General features: G+C 38.4%; 1 protein-coding gene across 1 annotated transcript in view; it reads right to left on the bottom strand.

Moving 5' to 3' along the window:
* Positions 1–22,722, bottom strand: part of fat3b (FAT atypical cadherin 3b) — a 122,400-nt gene that overhangs the window by 61,132 nt on the left and 38,546 nt on the right. Inside the window, exons 20-40 of the mRNA XM_088087980.1 lie at positions 22,513–22,686; positions 21,848–22,378; positions 19,367–19,731; positions 18,872–19,025; positions 18,160–18,267; positions 16,669–16,852; positions 16,129–16,349; positions 15,001–15,453; positions 12,945–13,079; positions 12,422–12,815; positions 11,345–11,541; positions 9,616–9,769; positions 9,278–9,511; positions 8,784–8,962; positions 5,712–5,925; positions 5,403–5,617; positions 4,511–4,648; positions 4,173–4,316; positions 3,882–4,079; positions 2,324–2,601; positions 1,656–2,218 (exon numbers count right to left, since the gene is read on the bottom strand). Coding sequence (XP_087944106.1) covers positions 1,656–2,218; positions 2,324–2,601; positions 3,882–4,079; positions 4,173–4,316; positions 4,511–4,648; positions 5,403–5,617; positions 5,712–5,925; positions 8,784–8,962; positions 9,278–9,511; positions 9,616–9,769; positions 11,345–11,541; positions 12,422–12,815; positions 12,945–13,079; positions 15,001–15,453; positions 16,129–16,349; positions 16,669–16,852; positions 18,160–18,267; positions 18,872–19,025; positions 19,367–19,731; positions 21,848–22,378; positions 22,513–22,686 — 5,233 coding nt within the window. The remainder of the gene's footprint in view (positions 1–1,655; positions 2,219–2,323; positions 2,602–3,881; positions 4,080–4,172; positions 4,317–4,510; positions 4,649–5,402; positions 5,618–5,711; positions 5,926–8,783; positions 8,963–9,277; positions 9,512–9,615; positions 9,770–11,344; positions 11,542–12,421; positions 12,816–12,944; positions 13,080–15,000; positions 15,454–16,128; positions 16,350–16,668; positions 16,853–18,159; positions 18,268–18,871; positions 19,026–19,366; positions 19,732–21,847; positions 22,379–22,512; positions 22,687–22,722) is intronic.

Below are 22,722 nucleotides of genomic sequence, written 5' to 3'. Positions count from 1 at the left end.
TGTGCAATACATCAGTCTCATAGTTTAACATTTTAGACATGATATAGTTTCACATTTTTCATGCCAGACTACACTATGACATGTTTGACATCCTATAGTATGACATTTTTTTATGTCATAGTATAGTATGACATTTTTCTGACATAATATGTTATGAATTCTTTTTGGCAAACAATACTGACATGTTTATCATACCACTACAACTACATCTTTGATGTACTTTATAGTGACATTTCAGAGTCTTTCTATACTATGACATTTTGGAATATGATTTACCTTTTTGGGCATACTATAATATGATTATTTTTACACTCTATACTGTAATTTTTAAGGACTCTCTCCTGGTATTCTATATTATAATCTTTTGTGCATATTGCATTATGATGTTTTTCAGTGGCATACTATAGTATACGTACATACTATGATATTTTCATGACAATTTTATGGCGGTCTATGTCTTTGACATTTTTGTGACATATTGTAGTATGAAAATTTTGAGATACTATTCTGTGACATTTTTGACATACTATAGTATGACAACTGAAAAAACAAACAAAAACAAACATTATATGCAATTTCATTTTGCTCTATTTTTATGTCATACTATACAAGTACTCTTTCAATTCTATTTCCATGGCTAAATGACATTTTTATGGCATTCTATACCGTGCTATTTTTGACATAGTATATTTTATATCTTTGTTTAGATACTATGACATTTAAACAATTATAGTATGAAATGTTTTTATGTTTGAGTATAGTTTGACATTTTAGCTCATTTCAAAATAAACTATGAATTCTTTTGTCATACTATACTGACATTTTTTAAGATACCACATTTTTTGATATAATATAATTTGACAATCATTTTTTGTCATACTACACTTTGATGTTTTTGACATAACATATGACTTTTTTGACGTAAAATAATATGATTTTTTTAATCTCATATTATACCATGAAATATATTTTCTGATGTTCTGTATGCAGTTTTTAAGGATTCTTTCTTGGCATTCTATATTATTACCTTTTTTACAGACTATATAATGATTTTTTTCAATGGCATACTATACAATGCTTACTATGGCATTTTTATGAAGATTTTATGACAGTCTACACAATGACTTTTTTACACTCTTTACATTAACATTTAATGGTATCTTTCTATTTGCTTTAAAGTGATTTTATTGCACATTATATACTTCATGTGGATTTGTGTATCAGCTCTGTATTCTGTGCCAGCTGGAATATGAGAGTCGCTTCAATCAGGTGTGTTACTAACAGGGACATTAACTGTGGAGATTTACTGCTCAATATTATGAAAATTAACAAAAAAAGTTCTTTTGAAATGTATTTCCTAAAACACTTTTGTTTTAGTATATATCTTATTTTGCATTTACGAAACGTCTCAAAATGATCACTTTAAATGTGCTGCCTTACATAATTATTTTAACAGTGCAAACCTATCACATGATTTGTGGTTAAGGGTAAGGCTGTGGATCTTGTGTCATTATGTTGGATAAATAACAGAACTAATTGGTCATCCGTGCAGGACTCTGGTAATGTACTTTGACAAGCAGCCATGAAAGACAATAAGCACACTGAAAATGTTAAGCTGGACAAATTACAATTGCAAGCACGAGTGCGGTACTAACCAGGGCAGGTGCAAGTCTCTGTACGGGTGAACCTTGGTGCCACCAAGCTGACCCTCTCTGTGTTGTAGATGACAGGCAAGACTCCCTCCATAACCAGCGCCTGTTCACACACCCTGTCCCCACACTCCAGCTCCCCGGAGCAAGCGCTGCTTACCACCACCGCACCGGCTAGGACACCCCGAATCAGCCCCCGTGCTGCAGCTTCCTCCAGCTTTGTGGACAACTCTTGCCGGGAGTAAATCCCACCCATCCGTCCGCTGCCTGAGGTCTCTGGCATCTCCATGGCCAGAAGCAAGTCCACGTCAGATGTCCCCATCACTGGCTGTACGCTGAGTATGTGAAGAGGATCCTGTTGTCCTGGTGACCATTTCCAGCCGGCTAGTCCCCGTACCATCAGTTTAATCTGGCTCAGATAGCGACCAAGCAAGTCCTCCGGGGACAGGGAGCTAAATCGTAATGTCAAAGCACTGCGCAGCAGCACATCTGTCACCTGCTCCACCTGGACTGACACATCAGCTATCACGGCAAAACGTCCGTCACTCACTGTGGCATTCATCTGGTATCTGGAGAGAGAACAGGGCAATAAGTCATGTTTAGACACTTTTTTTTCCAAATCAGCCAGGTTTGAGCCTGTGTATGTGCTTGTTGTGTGTTTGTGTGGTGTGTACCTGCCAGGTTCCAGGCCTGGCAGAGCCACAACGCTGCCATCCTGTCTGTTTATTCTAAACATGCTCTTGGGCTGAGGCTTCTGGGTAAATGACAGCACGTCATTGGGGTCGCGGTCGGTTGCATAGATCTGACCAATCGGGCCTCCCGGGAAGGTATCCGTTGCCATGACAATGAAGATTTCCAGGGGGGAGACAGCAGGTTTATACTGACTGTTCCCAATGACTCTCATAAATATCCAGGAGGAGGAGGTAAGACTGGGCTTACCAGAGTCACTTGCCTAAAAGACCAAAACAAAGCAACACATATTCAGTAATTCAGTTCAAAAGAGGTGCATTTCTGCTGAAATATTAAACAACAATAATGAACAATGTCTTACTGGGAAAGATGTGTCAAGATGATTTAAAAGGTCAAATGTTGAGATTGTGTTTACACTCACTCACTCTCCTGGCATCCGTATAACCAAACAATTAAAAAAACAAAAATATAGGTTGCCATAGCTGGAACTGGAAAAAGTTGGAGGCACAGCCTGCCCTTCTATGTCACCATCGAAGTTTATTATTTATTATTATTTATTATTTATTAATAGCTTCTCCATCAAGGAAATTAGTTTTTATAAGACTACTTTTCAAACCCAAGACTCTGATAGCCTGACATAGCAGCTAACAGTGAGAGACTGTGATAGTAACGTGCAGCTATAATGCGGATTACATGCAAACACAGTTTATTTATTGGTCAACTTTTCCTGTATAAATTGTGGTTAAAAAAGTGTTTCACTGCTGGAAAGAGAGAGAAAACATCTGTGATATTCGCTTTTGCTTAAGATGTTGAAAAGCTACAACTACCACAATATACTGCACCACACCAGATCAATACACACTCCCACTGGTTGGTGACGTAATGAAAGTTTTGCCAGTTTTATGGCGGCCAGCTGGTAACAAACAATCTCAAAATACAGTTAAACAGCATACTAAAAAATGCTTCTGAAAAAAGTTTAGGGGAGAGAAAGACAACGCAGTAACAAAATTTTGATTTATATTTGATTGACACTGCTTAGTTTTGTTGTTTAATCTTAGTATTTTCAGCCTTTTTTTTTTACAACTCAAGAAACAGTTCTTTTGCTTCTGGTTTACAAATTCTCATATTACAACCAAACAGTGCACGAAAATATGTTTCTTAAGATATTTTAGACCAGACATCGGCAATCAGTAACAGAATCTTGGTTTCTCCTTGATCAGCACTGCCTAGTTTTACTATTGTATCCAAATTCTGTCTGCTTTTTGAGTTTGGGAGACAGAGAGAGAAGGTAGCGGGTCACTCCCTCTTTCTCTCTATTCACTTCTATACTCTTTGTGTTCTAGGTGAAGGGCATACAAAAATGCAGAGGTACAATTGGTAGTTCAAGCAACAGTCAGCGGATTTCAGCTGGGAGAGGAGTGGGGAGAACTAGGCGCCGGTAAGATGGAGGAAAGTTCACCGCAGCTCATATACACACACTACCCACAATGTTGTGAAAAAAAAATGGTTGAAAATCAGCAAAGTATCCAAACCATTGCTAACCTGGATTTCAAGTGTGAACTCTCGGGGAGCATCAGGGCCAAACACACGGTTTGACCTAAGAGTTCCAGTCTGGTCCAGGGAGAAGAAATCTCTTTCATTTCCTGACACGATGCGAAACTCAAAGGGAGGGCCATTTCTCAGGGAGTCTTTATCGCTGATTGACAGCTTCAGCAGGGTGGTGCCAGCAGCTTGGTTTAGCTACAAGTATGGAGAGAGAATGGAGTTTGAGATGACCTGAGCACAAAACACATGAATTTAAGCAAACACACACACAAGCACACACACTGGTACCTGTATGACAGCTGTGGAGTTGGGGGGAGTGAACTCAGGTGGGTTGTCGTTTACGTCAGATATGTCGATGTTAAGGGTGACAGTGGAGGACATGGCAGGAGAGCCACTGTCGAACGCCTGCACTGACAAAGAGTACCTGGACACCTATATGGCAGGAGGGGATGAGAGTGCCATAGCATCTGTATGTATCAGGCAATACAACAAGCACTGTTATGCTTGCATAATATGAGACTTTATTAGGTGATGACCTTGAGCGGACTAGGTATTTTCTGTGCTCATGAACCAGAAAATTGCTATTGATTGTTTATGAGATATTGCACTTAAAGATGCATCCTTACTAGTTCTCTGTCGAGGCGCTTATTGACTTTGAGCAGTCCTGTTACAGGGTCAATCCAGAAGTGGTTGCTACGGTCACCTTTTAGGATGGAGTAAGTGATTCGCCCGTTCACTTGGCTGTCCAAGTCTTCAGCCAATACCTAAAGAACACACACATACACAGAGTGAAAGCAAAGTTAATGAAAAAGACAGTTAAATGTAGAAATCAGCGATCCTGTGAGGAGCTACTGGCAGTTTTGGGAGTAATTTAAGTGCATGTGACGACATGTTGAAGTGACTGCCACTCCCTCTTGCCACTCCCCCTGCACTTTGGTAAATGGGGCCTTCGGTGTGGATGGCACATCTATTGCTTGTTTTAAGTTTCAACTAAAAACTCATCTTTTTAGATTTGCCTTTCCTGTATCTTTTTAATGTGTTCATAATAAATACATTCTTTTCCTGTATCTATATTTCATTGCTGTTGTTATTCATTGTCATTATCATTATTGTTTTTCTATTCTTTTATTTTTCGCTGACTGTCTTAATTGGTTTTGTAAAGTGTCCTTGATTGACTTTAAAGGCACTTTTAATAAAATGGATAATCACAATATAATTATTAAAGAGATTAACACTGATGTTGCATTTGCACCTGTCATATCTGAACTAATTTTTTTCACTGAAAGAAAAGCAAAGAGCGGCATTAAAGGCTTTTCTAAATGGAAAAGATGTTTTGCCTCTTCAGCAAAGGTGGCAGATGGTTCATCCAACCATATGCCAAGTATTTTTTTTAAGTGCCTGCCCTTCTCCCAACAGTTTCTAATGACAGCTTCTCAGATGGTTTGTTAACACAGAACCATCTGGTGCATCAGGTTAAACCAATATTAGAGTGGAGAACAAATTAAGACCAAATGTTACCCTTGTAATTGTCTGCCCAACGGATGCGTCCTCGCTGACCAGAACATTGTAGATGTCCTGACTGAAGGCTGGAGCGTTGTCATTGACATCCATAAGTTCAATGGTTACCATGGTAGCTGTGCTGAGAGGAGGGTTCCCACTGTCCCAGGCCTCAACGGTGAGGTAGAAGTCCTTACACACCTCAAAGTCCAAATCATCAGCCACAGAAATAGAACCTGAAATAAAAACATAGTACAGCTTTTATAAGATTTAATTGAGTTTTGCATTCAGGCCTGAAACCAACAAGCACTTAAAACGACCTCTGCTCACCCAAATTTCTGTCGATGGTGAACTTTTTTAACTCGTTCCCTGACCGGATGTTGTAGGTGATCTCTGCGTTAGGGCCAATGTCAACGCTTGTCGCCAACACTCGCAGCACCTCGGTTCCCACGGCTACATCCTCAGGGACAGTAACAGTGTAGTCCCTCCTCTGGAAAACTGGAGCATTGTCATTCACATCCAGCACCAAAATAGTCAAATCCACCTGAGGGAGACACCAACTCATTTGTCTGTGCTGCTCTCTGGCCTCACAGTTCAGTTTCAGCACCATGTACAGGGACATTAATGGAAGCAAAGATACTAAAGGCTTCGCTAACAAGATAGGGGACTGAGGCAAAAATCGATTCAAGTCTGTGTCCACCAAAGTCCCAGAGAGAATTCCTTCACCGCTGGATAAATGTTAAGGATTTGCTGCATTACTGGGTCGTATAAATGCTGTTTTTGATCTATTGAATCAGAGTCAACAGCTCAACTTTTCTGGTACTGTCATTGCTTTACAAAAACGCTGTGATGTTTTTGTAACGCTTGATGTTGAAAAAAAATATTGCTCCCGTTATTACTTAATTATGGAATGTATTTCTTTGATATTAATACATTTAGTATGATTATTTAAGGTGTACTGTGCAGGATTACTTTCCTTAACACACGTGCCAAAAAAAGTGAAAGGAAAAACAAACCTTAGATTAGATTCGCTTTTTTTTTTTTTTTTTCAATTTTTTTTTTCCAGTGCCTTGTCTTTTAGATGTGTGCTGCATACCTGGTTGCTACCTTTTTATAAATTCCCAACCTCACCTGTTTGGATACACACCTATAAATGTCCCGAATACAGAAAAATAAGAAGAATATAAGAAAATACAGGCAGAGAGCAGGATCTCTGCAAAACAATACACGACTAAACACTTGTAGCAGGTCAAAAGTGATGTTTGTGGGGTACTGCTTCTGTATAACTCTATGCATTATGTTTTAGGAAAGTCCTGTTTAGTATAGCTTTAAACATTTTATTTTGAAAGGCTAGATTGCAAACAGAGAGAACAGAACTAAAAGCATCTTGAAAGATTACAGAAGTTTGTTGTAGTGGTAAAAGTTGTTATCTTTCATTTGGACATGGAAATATAATGGGATAATCCAAACCCTTTTTCTTTTCCTTTTTTTTACTCACCTCTAATTATTCAAAAAGAATGTTTATATATGAGCCAGATTTGTTGATGTGAGGCTGGTTGTGTTGTTTTGATTTTTTTTTCTGGTTTTCTGTCACTTCTGTTGTTTGTTTTTTTTGGTGCATGTTTTTCGATTCATATTGTGTGTGTGTTGTGGTTGTTGTAAATCAGATGCATCATATAATTCATGTGTACCTGTCAGATCATATTTCTGCTTCAAATCATTTTACCAAGGTGTTGGGTTAGAAACTGTTATGATTTGGAGTAAGGTTAAACATTATTAGTTTTTTGTATTAATTTAGATGGTTAACTCCATTCAAGGTTAGACATATGAATTAGCTGGTGTAAAGAATGCATAGCTTAGAGGTGCACAGATGGATACCAGGACCAGCTGTTTTCCAGTCACATTCATCTGTGTCTTCATCAGACCTTAATTGTATTTGTCCCACTACTCTTTTCTGGCATATACAAGCAGCATATGGTACTGAGTCATTGAGGAGATGCACTTGATCCCAGTTCCACATACTCCAAATATAATGCCGCTATATTCTGACCTTTACTGCTATTTTATTAATGTACCTACTACAAATACTGCTCCAACTTCTACCAACACTACTATTACAACCACCGCTATTGCTGCTATTACAGTTCCAGCTACTGCTACTTATGTTAGTAGTTCTGGCAGTCTCAAAAGCACCTAAGGGAGAGACCTTGGGAGTGTGACAGATCTCTTTTGCTCCTCTTTTCCACACTGCCTCTGTGTCTGCAACTGTCACCTTCCCTGTCTTTCCTGTCCCACCCACTGCACAATGTGATGACGATTTATCTTGATTAAAATCTACTAGCTTCTTTATCTGATCTCTTCAGTAAACAACATGTTGTTATTCATTGGCTTTTCTTATTCATTGTGTACAGACAGAAATACAGATTGCACTGCACCAGATGGATGACTCTGTGGCTCAATAATGCACCTCTTAGTGTATAAATTCTAATTGCACTGTTGTGGTAAAATGGTTTAATTACAAAATCACATCTATTTTGTGTTTTTAGAAATAATTTCTGCAAATGACTCAGCTTTGTTAACAACTCTGTATCTGATTTAATTACACCATGATTATATCACTTAAAATTTAAATGTTGTGAAGACTGCTGTGAATTTTAATTGTTTTCACGAGTACTTCTTTTCTAGCTAGCAATTAATTTTAGAATAAGTGGTAGTTTTGGGGGGGGGGGGTGTGAATACCTTTTGGAATAATATTCCCTAATGGGGAAACTACATTAAAAGTGAAGTTTATTCATCTACTAGATGTTTTAAATTAAAAATATTTGCACCATCTCTTAACTTCTGTCAAAAACTTCAACTTGTCAAAGTTAAACTAGTTTAAAAAAGACGTTCAACTACTGTAGTTCCAAACTACATGATGGGAAATGAATACAATCTGAGTCTGAAGTTTTGTATTATTACACAAAGGTACAATTGAACTGACACTGAGTAAAGATGGGTGTGTTTGATTTAAGGAATAGAGCAGGCCAATCGCTGCCCAGGCAGCCCGAGGATGTGTTTTAATGAGAGAAGACGGAGCATTGGTTGAATGAGGAAATTGCAACTGTTTTGGAAATTCATCAATTCAGACATCTTAGTTGCAAACAAGAGGTGCTTTTAGTAAAATAGCAGGTGATTGTCATTAAATGACAACCAGGGGCAATGAACTGTGGCAGATTGTCATATTGTACGGCAAAAGAAACGTCATGAGAATATTCTGAAGATGTTTGCAATTGACAATATGAACTACATGACCCAATGTAATTACCTACTGAGAAAGCTACTGAGACTGAGGTTAATGCATACTGGATAGCATAGCAGAAATACAACTGAGACTGAGTGTGTGTAACTGGAACCACCAACCTGTGAGGACAGTGCCCCCTGTTGTCCAACTTGGTCAGTGGCCTGGACACGGATCCTATAGGTGTCTCGGCTCTCTCTGTCCAGAGATTTCTCCAAAATTACCATCCCAGATACTGGGTCGATGGAAAATAATCCATTGACTGAATCCACCAGAGAATACACTACTGTACGGTTAAGACCTGGGGAGAACAGAAGATTCATGCAAATTCATACACAATAAAGACTTAATATTCATTTTAGAAAGTTCTTCTGACATTAAATCTTTTTTTAATCACTGTGTAATTAGAGAAGCACGTACAAATGTCTTTTCTCCTCAAACAGCTGTAGGAAACCACTTTGGTATGAGTAACTGAGTATAGACAAGTTGGCAGAGTGAACACTTAGTGGTATAGTAGCTTGAACCTGCATTCAGTGCAAGTGGGACACTTTCTGTGCTCATTATCATCCTTGCGTGACATGTCAAACACCCAGCTTATAACAACATATTATCTTACCTTCATCAGGGTCGCTGGCTTGCAGCCGGGTAAGTAAAGCCTTGGGGGCGGCATTTTCATAAACACTTGCCAGGTAATGAGGAGAGGAGAATGAGGGGGCATTGTCATTCACATCCAACACTTTGAGAGAAATGTCAGACCGGCAAAACAGCCCTCCTCCGTCAGTTGCCTGGGCAATGAGTTTGTAGGTGGGCGTCATTTCTCGGTCCATGACTGTGGCTGTACGTAGTTCACCTTAGGACACAAAAAGAGGGGTGTATAAAGCTGCAGGAAGGACATTTATTCTGTCATGTATTGTGATCATATAAGACCTAAAACTACATAATGATAGAATGTACCGGTGTTTGCATCCATGTAGAAATCTTCGACCCCGATGCCAAACAGCGAATATTGAATCTCAGCGCTGGAGCCTGAGTCAGCATCTGTTGCGCCCACGGTTAGAATGCCCTTGTTAGTGGGAATGTCCTCAGGAAAAGAGGCGCTATACACCGCCTGGAATAACACATACAACACACATAAATATACAACCACAAAGTGAAACCATGCTGTCTAAAAGAAAAAAAAAAACATCTGTCCAACACATCAAAAAACACATTAAACCGTTGAGCGCTGCATATATTATCCCTGCTGCTAGAACGAGCACAACAGATTTAAGTGCCCCTTTCTGACCCCACCTTCACTCCTGCCTGTGACTGCCTCTAGAAATGAACTTTGTGACCTCACTATTTCACCAAAGACAGACTGGCACAATGGGAAAACTATTTGCTACTTTTGCCCTGTACTTCACAGCTATCCTGAATGATTTCATTATATTTAGAGCTGAAATGTTAAGTCATTGGACAAATATTCATCTGCAACTATTATGATGGTTGATAATCAAGCTAAATAAATAAATAACTGGCAGATTAATTGATAAGGAAAATGATCAATAATCTTATAAAACCTTATAATTAAAACAAAAAATCAAGAACAATGTGCTTACAACACAGTTGTAGCACAATACAGAATAGTGAGTTACTCTTAATGTCTTTTGATACATTTGATGTGTGTAATGCCCAAGTAACCACTTTGTAGTTACACAGGCCTGACTTGTCAAAGAACAGAAGGAATATAAAAGAAGAACAGGGAGACAGGGAAGATCGATTTCAAAGAGAATGAGTAAGAGTTTAGAGGGAGAATGAACGTTTCCCAACTAATTATGTGAAACCTAAGAATTGCAAAATACTACTAAATGAAAAGAGATAATCCCAAGAGACTGGATAGCCCAAAGATCTTCCTTTTTTTACGGTGACTTTCCTCTCATAAATGTCGATCGGATTCTGGCATGACATTACCACTGATTTTAGGTGTCTTAAAGTTGTGACATTATCACACTGTGGTAAAGTTGATTTCATCACATATTCATGTCATTTTATCACCACATTACACCCTATTTAAAAGCATTTTGTACCTACTCAAGTTACAGAATATTCCCTGAACCATAGTACAAAGACCATTTGTTTGAATTAATTCTCATTAAGTTTGGTACACTGTAGAACAGAAAATCAATATTTTAACTGAACAAATCCTGTCCTGCTACAGCCCCAGATTTGGGCTTTTTTTTTTTTTTACAAAGTCATTATGCAAATTTTAACATTATTCAGCAGTAGTTAAAAATGGAGTGCAGTTACTGTATGTTTTCCACAGCTTTTATACTACATGATTAAACACAAAAATTATTTAGTTTCATTTTAATATATCTGTTCCAATAATAATTTTTAACATTTTTAAGCAAGAAGCAATTAGTCTGTAGCCACAATAACTTGCCTTTTATCTTATATTTACTAAACACTGATTGTATTTTCATAGATGCATTCAAAAGGGAAGTTTTATTTCTAATTTTAGACAAAAACACTAATTGGAATAAGGGCAGCCTGGACACAAAAAGCAGATAAAGGCAATTAGTCTACAAAAAAATCTTCAAAAATGGAAACAACAGTTAATCATCCTACATTTCACTGTCTGCTCCGCACTTGTTTGCTTTGCATATTTTTTTTTGATCCATCTCCCTTTGTCTGTATCTCTGACCTGATTGCAGATGGGACTGTTGTCATTGGCATCCATGACGGTAACTTCCACTGCAGTGCGAGCCACATATAAGCCATCGCTAGCTGTGATGTTGAGCAGATACCAGTCCTGCTGCTCGCGGTCTAGCAGACCGCTCACGTAAACCTTCCATTCTCCCTGCACAAGAGCCAGGCCAAACACGCCCCGCGGGTTTCCTCCTGGAGATACACAGACAAAGATTTAAATGCTAACAACTCACAACCAAGAAAGACGTGGTTTTAACAGACTTGTGAACAAACTGGAAGTCTCATTCATTCCCAAGATGAATAAGCATCAACTCCCCACCCATCCACAAACACACGCATACACACAAATGATGCAGGTACCCTTTGGCATAATCAATAAACATCTATCATCATAGTATAAACTGGTCTGCTGGTGTAGCAGCAATGGCCTTTCAAAGTTTAAAAATTTGACCTTTTATTATAACGCTTCCATTAGGCCAATCAGTATTTTTAAATGCCAGAACACGAGGCCAAAATACATCATCCTTAGTTATTATCAGACGGGTTATGTGATAGAAAACATCAAGCTCAGTGCCAAGGTGAGAGTTTTGCAGGAGAGTCCTCACAATGTGTTTTATTACTTCCATAAAAAGAAGGAGTGGTCACACAAAGTCATAAGTGAGTCTGTGAAAGACGACTTCCTAGTTTGGAAGTACAACTAACTTCACATACTTTGCAAGAATGAATTAAAGTTCCTCTGCTATAAACAATACTTTGTTGCTAAACATTTTTCTTTCACCTATTGAGAAAAAAAATGTGAATATACAGGGTTTCACTGCCTTGCTCAAATGTACTGTTGTATAATGCATAATATTACCTAGTAATATTAAAATCAAAAGGAAATACAAAAAAACAAAAGGTTAGTCGTGTTTGACATTTGAGTTAAAATTCATTTAAAATTTGACCTTTAATAATGGCGACCCCATTAGTCCAATGAATAATTTCTTATGCAACACCACTTCATCTCACTGCATGGAGTACAATTACTGCGGCACAGAATGCATTATGTTTGTACTCTGCTTAATTTCCTCACCAGTTATATAAAAGTTGACGAGGCGGTTTTGATCCGTGCCATCTCGATCTCTTGTTTTTAGAACTGCTACCACCTCACCGAGGGGATCGCTCTCCTTTACTGCACCCCTGTACAGCCCCCTTTCGAAGCGCGGCGGGTTGTCGTTAACGTCTGACACAGTGATGGTTACCACTGTGGTGGAGGAGAGAGACTGCAACTCCCCCAGATCAGAGGCCACTACTTCAAAGCTGTAGCTGGAGCAGGCCTCATGGTCCATCTGACTCACTGTTGTGATCCAGCCTGTTTTACTGTCAATAGCAAAGACAGAACCTGTGGTGATGGGGCCACTGAAGGAGCGGCCGTCTATTGTCAAGTCCAAGTTGTAGGTGAGCAAAGGTCCGAGGCTGTAGGTTACCTGCATTTAAAAAAATAAAAAAGACACATACAGTAAAGTGGTTTTTCAGCATCAACAACACTCCAAACTGAAAAGCAAAACACACAAAAATAAAATACTCAGTGTCAGTTGAACTTGGCTGTAACAAACCTGTCCATTAGAGCCCCAGTCTGGATCAAGAGCACGCACTTGGACCACTCGTGTCCCTACTGGCATCCCCTCCATTACTGTGGCTACATAGGTATTTGTCTCAAACACTGGCTTGTTGTCATTCACATCCAGGACCTGCAAAATAACAAATCTTCACAGAATCTGTCCAGCAAAGTCTAAACCATATTGATAGCAATGATAAAGTAACAAGAAATTAAAGTGCCTAAATTGGTATTGTTGCTTATTGTGATGTAATTTTGTGGAGTATCTTCAAATACTTCATGTTCCTAAAACCTGTACAACCTTAGCTAGAAGGTCATGTGACTCAATAAACCATAAGTATAGATAAAAGTATTAGAATTTTGTAATTAAAAAGTGAATACAAAAAACAAACATACATAACATACATATCCGAATTTACAAAATAAAAACACAAAACATATTTATCGAAAAAACAATTTAAATGTAGAAACATTACCAAACATTTCTTAGCCTGTGATAAGTTATTTCAACTACTACTACTATTAGTTTTTGATGGATTCATCATTCCTTCCTCTGGTTCCATTACATGTTATTGCACCACACGGAATTACATCATTACGACCGTATAACATGATGACAGGGAAGAAAGAAACCTTAGCCTTCTGATGCAAAAAGAATAAATGTTCTAGCTATCAACATTTTTATTTAGATCCGTATGAACAGGATCATGCAAACAAGAATCTCCAAGGCCAATACAAGGAAATACTGGTATAATTACGGTGAAATACCCCATCTGCACGCCACGTTAGGTAACATAATGTAATGCCATGACATGATGACAGGAAAGATAGAAGACTTAGCTTGCTGCTGCTGCAAAAAAAAATGCTCTTGCCCATATGGTTCTTATTTTTTATCTATTTAAACAGAATACTGCACAAAAAAGACTTCCTACAGCCGTTTGCTGGCTGTCAGATTGTCTAGGGGTTAAATTGGATTAAATGTATTTATTACAATACCTCTGAATAATTTTTGCATTACACTTCATATTTTGAATTATCTACAACAACCACTTTGACAAAATGCATCTTTTGCTTTAGTTTTTAAGCATTTATACATGCAAAACACTTTGAGGAGAATGTACTTGTTTTGATATTTTAAATGAGTGTTTTAAAATGTCCTCTCTTAATCACTGCAATACCTGTTTTGACACAGATTTATTATTTCTGTCTGTTTAAGCTCTTGGGTACACTTAGTTTCCTTAAATTATATTTCATTTCACTCAAGGGCTGAAAGAAGTCCAACTCAGTTCTCTTTAAACTAAAAAAGTGGAAACTAGAATGGCACTCAGAGAGAACAAATCACCGCCATGGCCAACTGTCCAGTCTTCTCTAATATACATAATATGCAAAACAACCATGGATATAATTCCCAAACTATAAAAATGATGTTAAAAAATATAAATGTGCCTCGCTGAAGCCTCATCATCTCAGCTGTGCATGTATCATGCTCTTCTATATTAGAAATATTTCACATACTTAACAAACCAGAAAACACTTGATCATCATGCACACATGTATAAATATTAAATGCTTAGACCAAAATAATGCCATGACCATGGCAGCTTGTTATCAAAAGCAGTTGTCAGAAAAAAACTGCATATTCACAAGGAAGAAATTTTCAATTTTCAATTTCAAAAATATCTCTGGTGGAGTTTACCGCAGACAATTCATATTTGGATGTAAGTATGAAATTAGTTACATGATATGTGTTTATATATGTTTCCATAACCACATCTTGATTTCAGTAACAGTTCTCACATGAAACCATTGTCCGCAAATGCTCCATAATGCTCCATAACAACTGCTTTCTGTATGGACTCTGAGCAACTACATAGGCAGGGGCGATCCTAGACTCTGGGGCTTTGACTCAGCTACACCCTTCCACCAAGTTTCATGTAAATTGAGCTATTAGATTTTTCAAAATCTTGCCAACAAACAAACCAAACTGAAAACATAACCTCTTTGACAAAGGGAACAAAAGATTAACAGGCTCTGTATGTAACTGTATCACCTACCTTAACCTCCAGATCGACTGTGGAGACAGACTCAATCAGGTCTCTTCTTGTCGTTGCTGCCACCTTAAAGCGGAAGATGCTGATTTGTTCATAGTCCAGCGGCTTGATCAGACGGATCAGACCTGATTCCCTCTCCACCAGGAACGTCCCCCCCTGGTTGCTGTCGAGCGTCTCTCCTCCGACTACAGTGAAAAACCCTGTCTGTCCAGGGGCCATGTACACAGACCCTAGTGCTGTTCCTACTGCTGTGTCCTCAGGGATGGTAAAGGAGTACTGAGGCTGGCTGAAGGAAGGAACAAATGCATCTGGTGGGACAACGTGGATGAAGGCGGACACCAGCGAGTGTTTAGCCGGAGAGCCGCAGTCCGTAGCTTTGACAAAGAAGGACAGCACAGTACCCTGGAGGTGGTCTACGGTGCTTTTAGTCATCATCCAACCACTGTCGGCCTCCACCTGGACATCATCAAAATCACAATTAAATCAACACCAGAGACAATAATCCTAGTATGACAGCTTTTTACCGTTTTGTCCTCTTATGTTCTCATATTGTGGGCAAGATTGTGGGCAAGATTTTGTACATTTCCTTTTATATCTACAAATAAGAGCACAGTAAACAATCATATGAGTTTCCACTTGGGATCTATTTATATTTATGTGCAACCACTTCTTATGTCAGTTCATATTACTGTAAATTAGCCTTTTATACGACAGCTTTGTTGTTTCATTTACAGTCATAGTTGGTTATTTGTTTGTTTTAATTGTGATTCCCTTTTTGAGCAGTGAAATTGTCCGAGACATCAATCTTAATGCACCATAATTTTGATTTGATGAGTTAAAATTTATAATTACTTTAACAGATGGCTGTTAATCCACTGAAATGAGGACGGGGTGTCAGCTAAGAGGATCTCTTAATTAAAAATCAGGGTTATAGCATAAATTATGTGTTTTAATATAGTTAACTCATTAAATAAATTTGTAGAGGTTTTGATCTGGCTCTGCATCTTTTTCTTGAGGGAACTGTGAAGATATATATGCAGCTCTATGTAATAAAAATAAGCTTTGTAGTGCAAATATATTTTCATAAACCCCAGCAGTATTTAGTATAAAATAAGAGCAAACCATACTGACCTCCAGCACATCAACCAGTGAAAGGCGTGCCTCGCTGTAAAGGGAGTAGGTGATCCTCCCATTAGACCCAGCATCAGGGTCAGTGGCTTGTATCTGCGTGACAAGGGAACCTTTGGCAACATTTGCTTTGATGCTCATGCGGTACTCTACAGCTCTGAACCGAGGCGCGTTGTCATTCTCATCAGCAAGAACCACACGGACTGTGCAAAACGATGCACGGCCTTGGAAAATAAGAGAGCATAAATGTCTTTGTGTAAATTTATGAAATGCATGTAGTTTTAATATAGACATAAATTGCCTTACTATACTGTTTCATTCACTGCAAGTCATTCTGGATGATAAAATGTAATGCATCTGTAATGTGAATAACTATTCATAAATTCTCAGTGTGGGATCTTATTATACCTCTCATGCATTAATGTTAGCTACATGCTCAGCCTGCAAGATTTAGGGGTAAGACTGTATTTTTGGAGTTCTATATTGAAGAGAACTTTTACTAGGGACCCAGTTTCACAGTGTGGTCAGTGTCAAAAATAATACCTCCACCATCCAGGGCCATAATGGTCAACACCATGTCCTTGTTAAGAGGATTCTCTCTGTCTAATTTTTGAGCAGTGGATATGATGCCGTCTGCATCAATGTTGAACTGCGTTTTCCCCAGGTCATTGATGAAGGAGTAGGTGATCTGTCCATACAGGCCAGAGTCCTCATCTGTTGCACGAACCTGGAGGTCCATGCAGGAAAATAAAATCAGATTACTCATTGCAATGTTCTGCCCCATCACCAAGCTGGCACAGGATGTTCATATGATATCAGAAAAATGTTGGACTCTAAAGTTGGAAAAATGTTAAATTTTGGCTGGACTGATGATATTTTAAATGTCAAACGCTATTAAAAATTCACACTGTATGGCGTTAACATTATGAAGTTTTGCAGATGTTGGGTTTTGGTCTCCATACCCTATGACTAAATGTCATTATTCTACATCAAGATAACATGGTAAGAGACATTTGGAAAATGATTTTGTTACTCAAAGGGACAGTTCTAATTTTTTAAAGAGGGGTTGTTTGCAATACTTTTCAAGTATCAAGTTATCTAATTTGAAGAAACAGGCTAGAGTCTGGCACGGCAGCTAAGTAATGTACTGCTGTACATATGGGCCAGCAACAAAAGGTATTTTAGCCATTTAAAAAAAAATCAATTATGCTTTAAGTGCATGCTCAAATGAGAACATTTCCACTGCTTTACCTTTCTGTCAGGTTGCCCATGCTATGCTCTCATCAAAGCCACTAGACTTCATTGAGAAAAACATTGATTTAACATCACTGAACATGGGAGCGGCTGGTCTACCACTGTTTCAATCAGTTAGTTTGTCTTATTGTGTGGCTTTGGTGAATCCGAACTTATCCTTTTAAATGCAGAAGTCACACAATAACACAAATAACATAAGTGTATGAGGCAGCTGTAGACCAGCAGTTCCCCTGTTCAGCTATGTTACATCACTGCTTTTCTCAATGGAGTCTGCCTCGAAGGGAGTGATATAATTGCTGCATTTTCCAGTTGGATATGACTGTATAATACCAAGGTAAAGTGGAAAAAATATTTGAATAATACCATAAAGTTAAACTGAAAATGATTTTTTTGGTGGGTTTTTTTTTAGTTGGTTAAATGTGTTTTTTTTGCAGCAGATTGTTTAGCTTCTATGTTGGTCTCCAGCCTGCTTCTCCAAACTAGGAGCATGCTAGCTCAAATCTACTGTATGTAATACACTGACTATAGGTAAGTACATCATATAACCCCAGTAGTAAAACTCTTAACTATCCCTTTAACAAGACAACTTAAAACAAACAAAATATCAAAATCATGAGTTGTCATCATCCTACATTAATTTGACAGCATTAGACTTTGCTGTGACAATAAATTTTGAGCACATAACGTCGCAACTTAAATTCAACCAAATATCAACATCTAACAGCATTGGAGACCAGCTGGAAATTTATGTAGGATGTTTTCTTGAGAAGGCAAACCTACCTGAATGACCTTCGACCCTGGAGGGGCATTTTCTTGGACTTCGGCCAGGTAGAACCTCTGGCTGAACACGGGGCTGTACAGGTTGGCTCCCAGGACACGAACAGTCACCTGCAGATCATCACCATGTTAATGATTGTCAACCCATCATTGTTATCATCATCATCATTTCTGCTGACATTTGTTGATACCATCACAGTAATCATCGCTGTCTGATTTGTCAAAAATGATCACATCAAAATGACATGCACACCAGCAGTAGGAGAATCAAGCTTTAGATTAAAGTGATTGACAGAGCTGCACACACTTGTGATAACTGCTGTTTTCACATTTAGAAGTCGAGAGAGAATAAGAAGAAAGAGCAAATGGGGTGACATGTTATTGCAACAGCATATAGACTCTCAGAGATATGGGATATCAGAGCCCACTTGTAATTACCACAACGAGACAGATGTGAACATTTTTTTTCTCCAGTTGGCAGCTCATCCTCACGGTAAATCTGATATGGCACAAACACACATTAACCTCCGACTGCAGAGCTACTCAGCAGCCGGTGGTAGAAAAAATGCAAGAGTGCTGGACAGCTGTGAATGTTTGTGATAAATTTGAAGCGAGAGATTGCTAAAAAAAGGTCACTCGGCTTCCTGCGTATAAACTCTGTGAAGGTTAAAAAAGAGCAAATGAGTTGACAGAACTAAATTGTAAGTTGTCTCACCTGAGCAGTGTTGGTGAAGACTCCATCTGACACGGACACATTGAGTTGATACGAGAGTTTCATGCCTTGTCTCCTCTTGTTAGACAGACTGAGCACCCCGGTATCTGCCTCCATCATAAAAGTCATTTTCTCATTCCCAGAGAGAATACTGTACCTGCAGGCAATTCAAAGGGAAAGAGTACAATGGTTCTTATTTTGTACAATGTTATTTTGCTCAGAAACTGCTGGAAACACAAAGTATCTACTTTTGTTGCTTGTGCTAGAGAAAAAGAAATAAAAGATAGCGTGAAAATTACTTTGATTGTTACAACGGAAACACAAAAAGAGGATTGCATGGTAAGGAATGTGCTTTTCTAAACATAATGAACTGAAAAGTTTCGATAAAGAGTCAACTGGGTTCAATAGGAAACTATGTACAAAAAAATCTAATCATCACTAGTACAAAACATTGCAGAGAAAACACCAAACCCACAAATTTTGAAAAACATCTTTTACCTCAGCCTTTGAGCGTCACAGATGTCAGCATCCGAAGCTTGAACACAAGTTACAAAGTGCCCTCGGGGAGCCAGCTCGCTGACAAAGGCCTCGTACAGCGCTTGGCTGAAATTAGGTGGGTTGTCGTTTGTGTCAGTAACAGTCACAGTCACACTAACATCACTGCTGAGGGCAGGGTCCCCACTGTCGGTCGCTCTGACAATGAAGTTGTGGCGTTGGATGAGCTCATAGTCTAGCAGGCGTGCCGTGAATATCAACCCGCTCGTACTGTCAATGTGGAAGTAGTCGGTGCTGTTGTAGATGTCAGATAGGATCTGGTAACTCACCACGGCGTTCCTCTCCGAGTCTTGGTCCTGGGCAAACACCTACATAGAGAGTAACATTAAACTTTGCAATGCCTCATGCATTATTCAAAATATGGTCTGATTTGTTTACCCAGACAGCATCCTGCTACAGCACACACTGAGTCCAAATGAAAAAAGTAAATAAAATTCTGGGTTTCGCTGAGATAATGCATCTAAAACCAAAACATTGTCAAGGAGACAATGCATCTAAAACCAAATCATTGTCAAGGATTCGACATAATAATTTTGTTAAAGTGCAATACTTAATAACAAAAGCAGAGAATTATGTCAGGACTGATTGAAAATAATTTGAACAGTGTGATATTCATGATGAGGTAGCTGATGCAAAACCCTTTTATTGTTGGTTTAATCAACTAAATGTGTTTTTCATAAATGAATTTTCCTCATATTAACACAAACAAAAAGCAAAGAAATAAAGAAATAGCAACAGTGGCACAGTGAGCTCAGAAATATGACATCGTGTGATATTTATGTAGAATTTAAACAAGAGTTTCAACTGGAAAAGTGTTGTACAAAATCCAGAAGTACAGATATTTTTGTAATACTGGAGTGAACAACACCGGAATTCCTAAAGTCATTAGAAGTCTTTGGAAGATATAAAGGGCTGGATAGAAACCAATGGATCTGCATAGAATTATAGAAAAAGGCATTTGCCAAAGTATTACTTAAACTGCCCTTCAATGTTTACATTATTTTGTTATTACAAGCAGAAAAGCCAAAAATAATTTGTAAACTAGGCTTTTAAAGTAATGTTCTTCCTTTGTTTAAGTGACATTTGTTGTACTTCAGCCATGCAATGTGCCATCATGTTGTTATTACTGAATGTTATGTTTTTCTCCATACCTTGCATTCATGCTCTAAGACACATAAATGAATGTAATGTACAAAAACAAACTTTATATAGTGAGTGTTAAATTCACAATGTATAGAAATAGAATTAATGAGTGCCACTGTAGGACGATGAGCCAGAAGCCAACGTGTATTTACAATAAAGGATTTTAACCCTTTCATGCATGAAGTACATTACTACATTAGTCAAGATTTTTATTTTATTCTTCGTTATGCATGGACTGCATGCTTGTAAGTTTTCAACTAGAGAAATATAAATCAATAATTTTCTATTTTATGTGAAACTATAAATGTATATTTGAAATGCTGGTAATCTAGTGTGTTCATACTTTTTTACTTAAACAAATTTAAACAAATGTTTTCATTCTGTTCAATGCCATGCAAAAGCACTGAACCTTGCTCCTGACTCCTCAACCTCTCCCCCTTCATAACTTTTTTGTTACAAAAAAGTTAAAATTCTAATGACATAAATCAATTGATTTACTACCAAAAAAGTTATTGCAGCTTTGCATGCTTAGTTAATTGATGCTATTTGTCCAGTTTAGTTGCAACATGATTAATTGTAATTTCTTCCCAACATTAAATCAATACCTGGAAAGTTTAACAACTGCAATACTCCATAGAAGTTATCTAATGTTACAAAATGCTATTTACCTTCAAAGGCTTTTTATTCTGGAAGGACTGGCAAGATATTCCTGAGCTGCACAACATTTCTTGCAGTTCATCAGCCATCTTTGTTTTGAGAGCTTTGTGATGCAGTTAGGACACCTGGCCAGTGGGTGGCATTGAATTGGGTGATGCACTAGGGTCCACTGTAGAGGCTTATATGCAACTAAAGCACCAAACCCATGCATATACAAGTGAATTGCTTTTAAACAAATGCTTACTATTTGTCCACTAGCATGATAAAAATTCATGTGATCCAGTATTCTAAGACTCCTGATTCTTGTTAAATTCAATAATTTAGTTAAATAAGGCCATTAACCTATTTTGATGATTTAAAACCTGAATAAAATTGTTACTGAAACCAATGAATTCAATCATTTGGTGTCTTAGAATTGTCTTATGCAAACATGCTCCTATGTGCAACAAAGGCACTGTTCTATTATTTGCAAAAGGTCAAGAGCTTCCACTGGGAAATTTCTAGGGAAATATCAAAGCATCATCTCATAAATAAACAATTTTGCTGAAGTGAGTCTTAAGTGTAAACAAATATTAAGTAAGGGTACACACTGGACTTACTCAGTAAACAAAGACACACACGCACCTGTAACACGGTTATTCCAATCATGGAGTTCTCAGCAAGCACAGTGGAGTATGAGGTGTTCTGAAACAGCGGCGGGTTATCATTCACATCCAGGACGACAATGTCCACATCAACCTCAGACTTTGCCCCAGTCAGTGTATCTGTAGCCTTCACCGTTAACCGGTAGTACTGTGTGGTCTCATAGTCTAACGGGTAAATCACGCTGATGATTCCTGTGTCAAAGCCAATGTCGAACTGGAGGGAAGGGTCTCCATCTGTGATGGTGAAGATGATGGTCTGGCCTTCAGGACTGGTGGCATTGATACACAGGACAGAGGTGGAGACAGCTACATCCTCTCTGACGGTGACACCATAGAAGGGCTTGTCAAACACCGGCATGGCTTTATTTACTACAGTGACAGGCAGCTCCACATCACTGGACAGAGGGGGGAAGCCACCATCAGTGGCCACAATGATCACCTTATACTCTGCATTGGATAAGTCTGCCTCAAAGGCCCTCTTTAAGGTCAGCTCTCCTGTCACGGGGTTTACCTGCATGGAATATATAAATACTTGTTTGAAACATAAGGAGTATAAGAATGTACAAACAAAACCATGAATTTTCAAATGTATATTCCCCACAGACAAGTCAGAAGAACTTTAAAAGCAAAAAATTGTCAAATCACCTGAAAATTTCTGTGCTGCTCCCGAAGGCTGTAAGTCACTTCTCCGTTCAGACCGTAGTCTTGATCGATGGCTGAGACCTTGAAAATAGCTGATCCTGGCTCTGCTTCCACCTGCACTGCAGCGTAGTAGGGCAGGTTTACAAACTCTGGGGCATTGTCGTTTGCATCCTCCACCTAAAGAAAGAATAGTCATTTTAAAGGGAGCCTACT

Source organism: Plectropomus leopardus, chromosome 15 (genome assembly GCF_026936395.1).
Source record: "Plectropomus leopardus strain MGB_pleo_1.0 chromosome 15, ASM2693639v1, whole genome shotgun sequence".
Classification (NCBI taxonomy): domain Eukaryota; kingdom Metazoa; phylum Chordata; class Actinopteri; order Perciformes; family Serranidae; genus Plectropomus; species Plectropomus leopardus.
The sequence above is the reverse complement of the archived record's forward strand: the minus strand, read 5'-3'. Positions and strand labels throughout refer to the sequence as shown.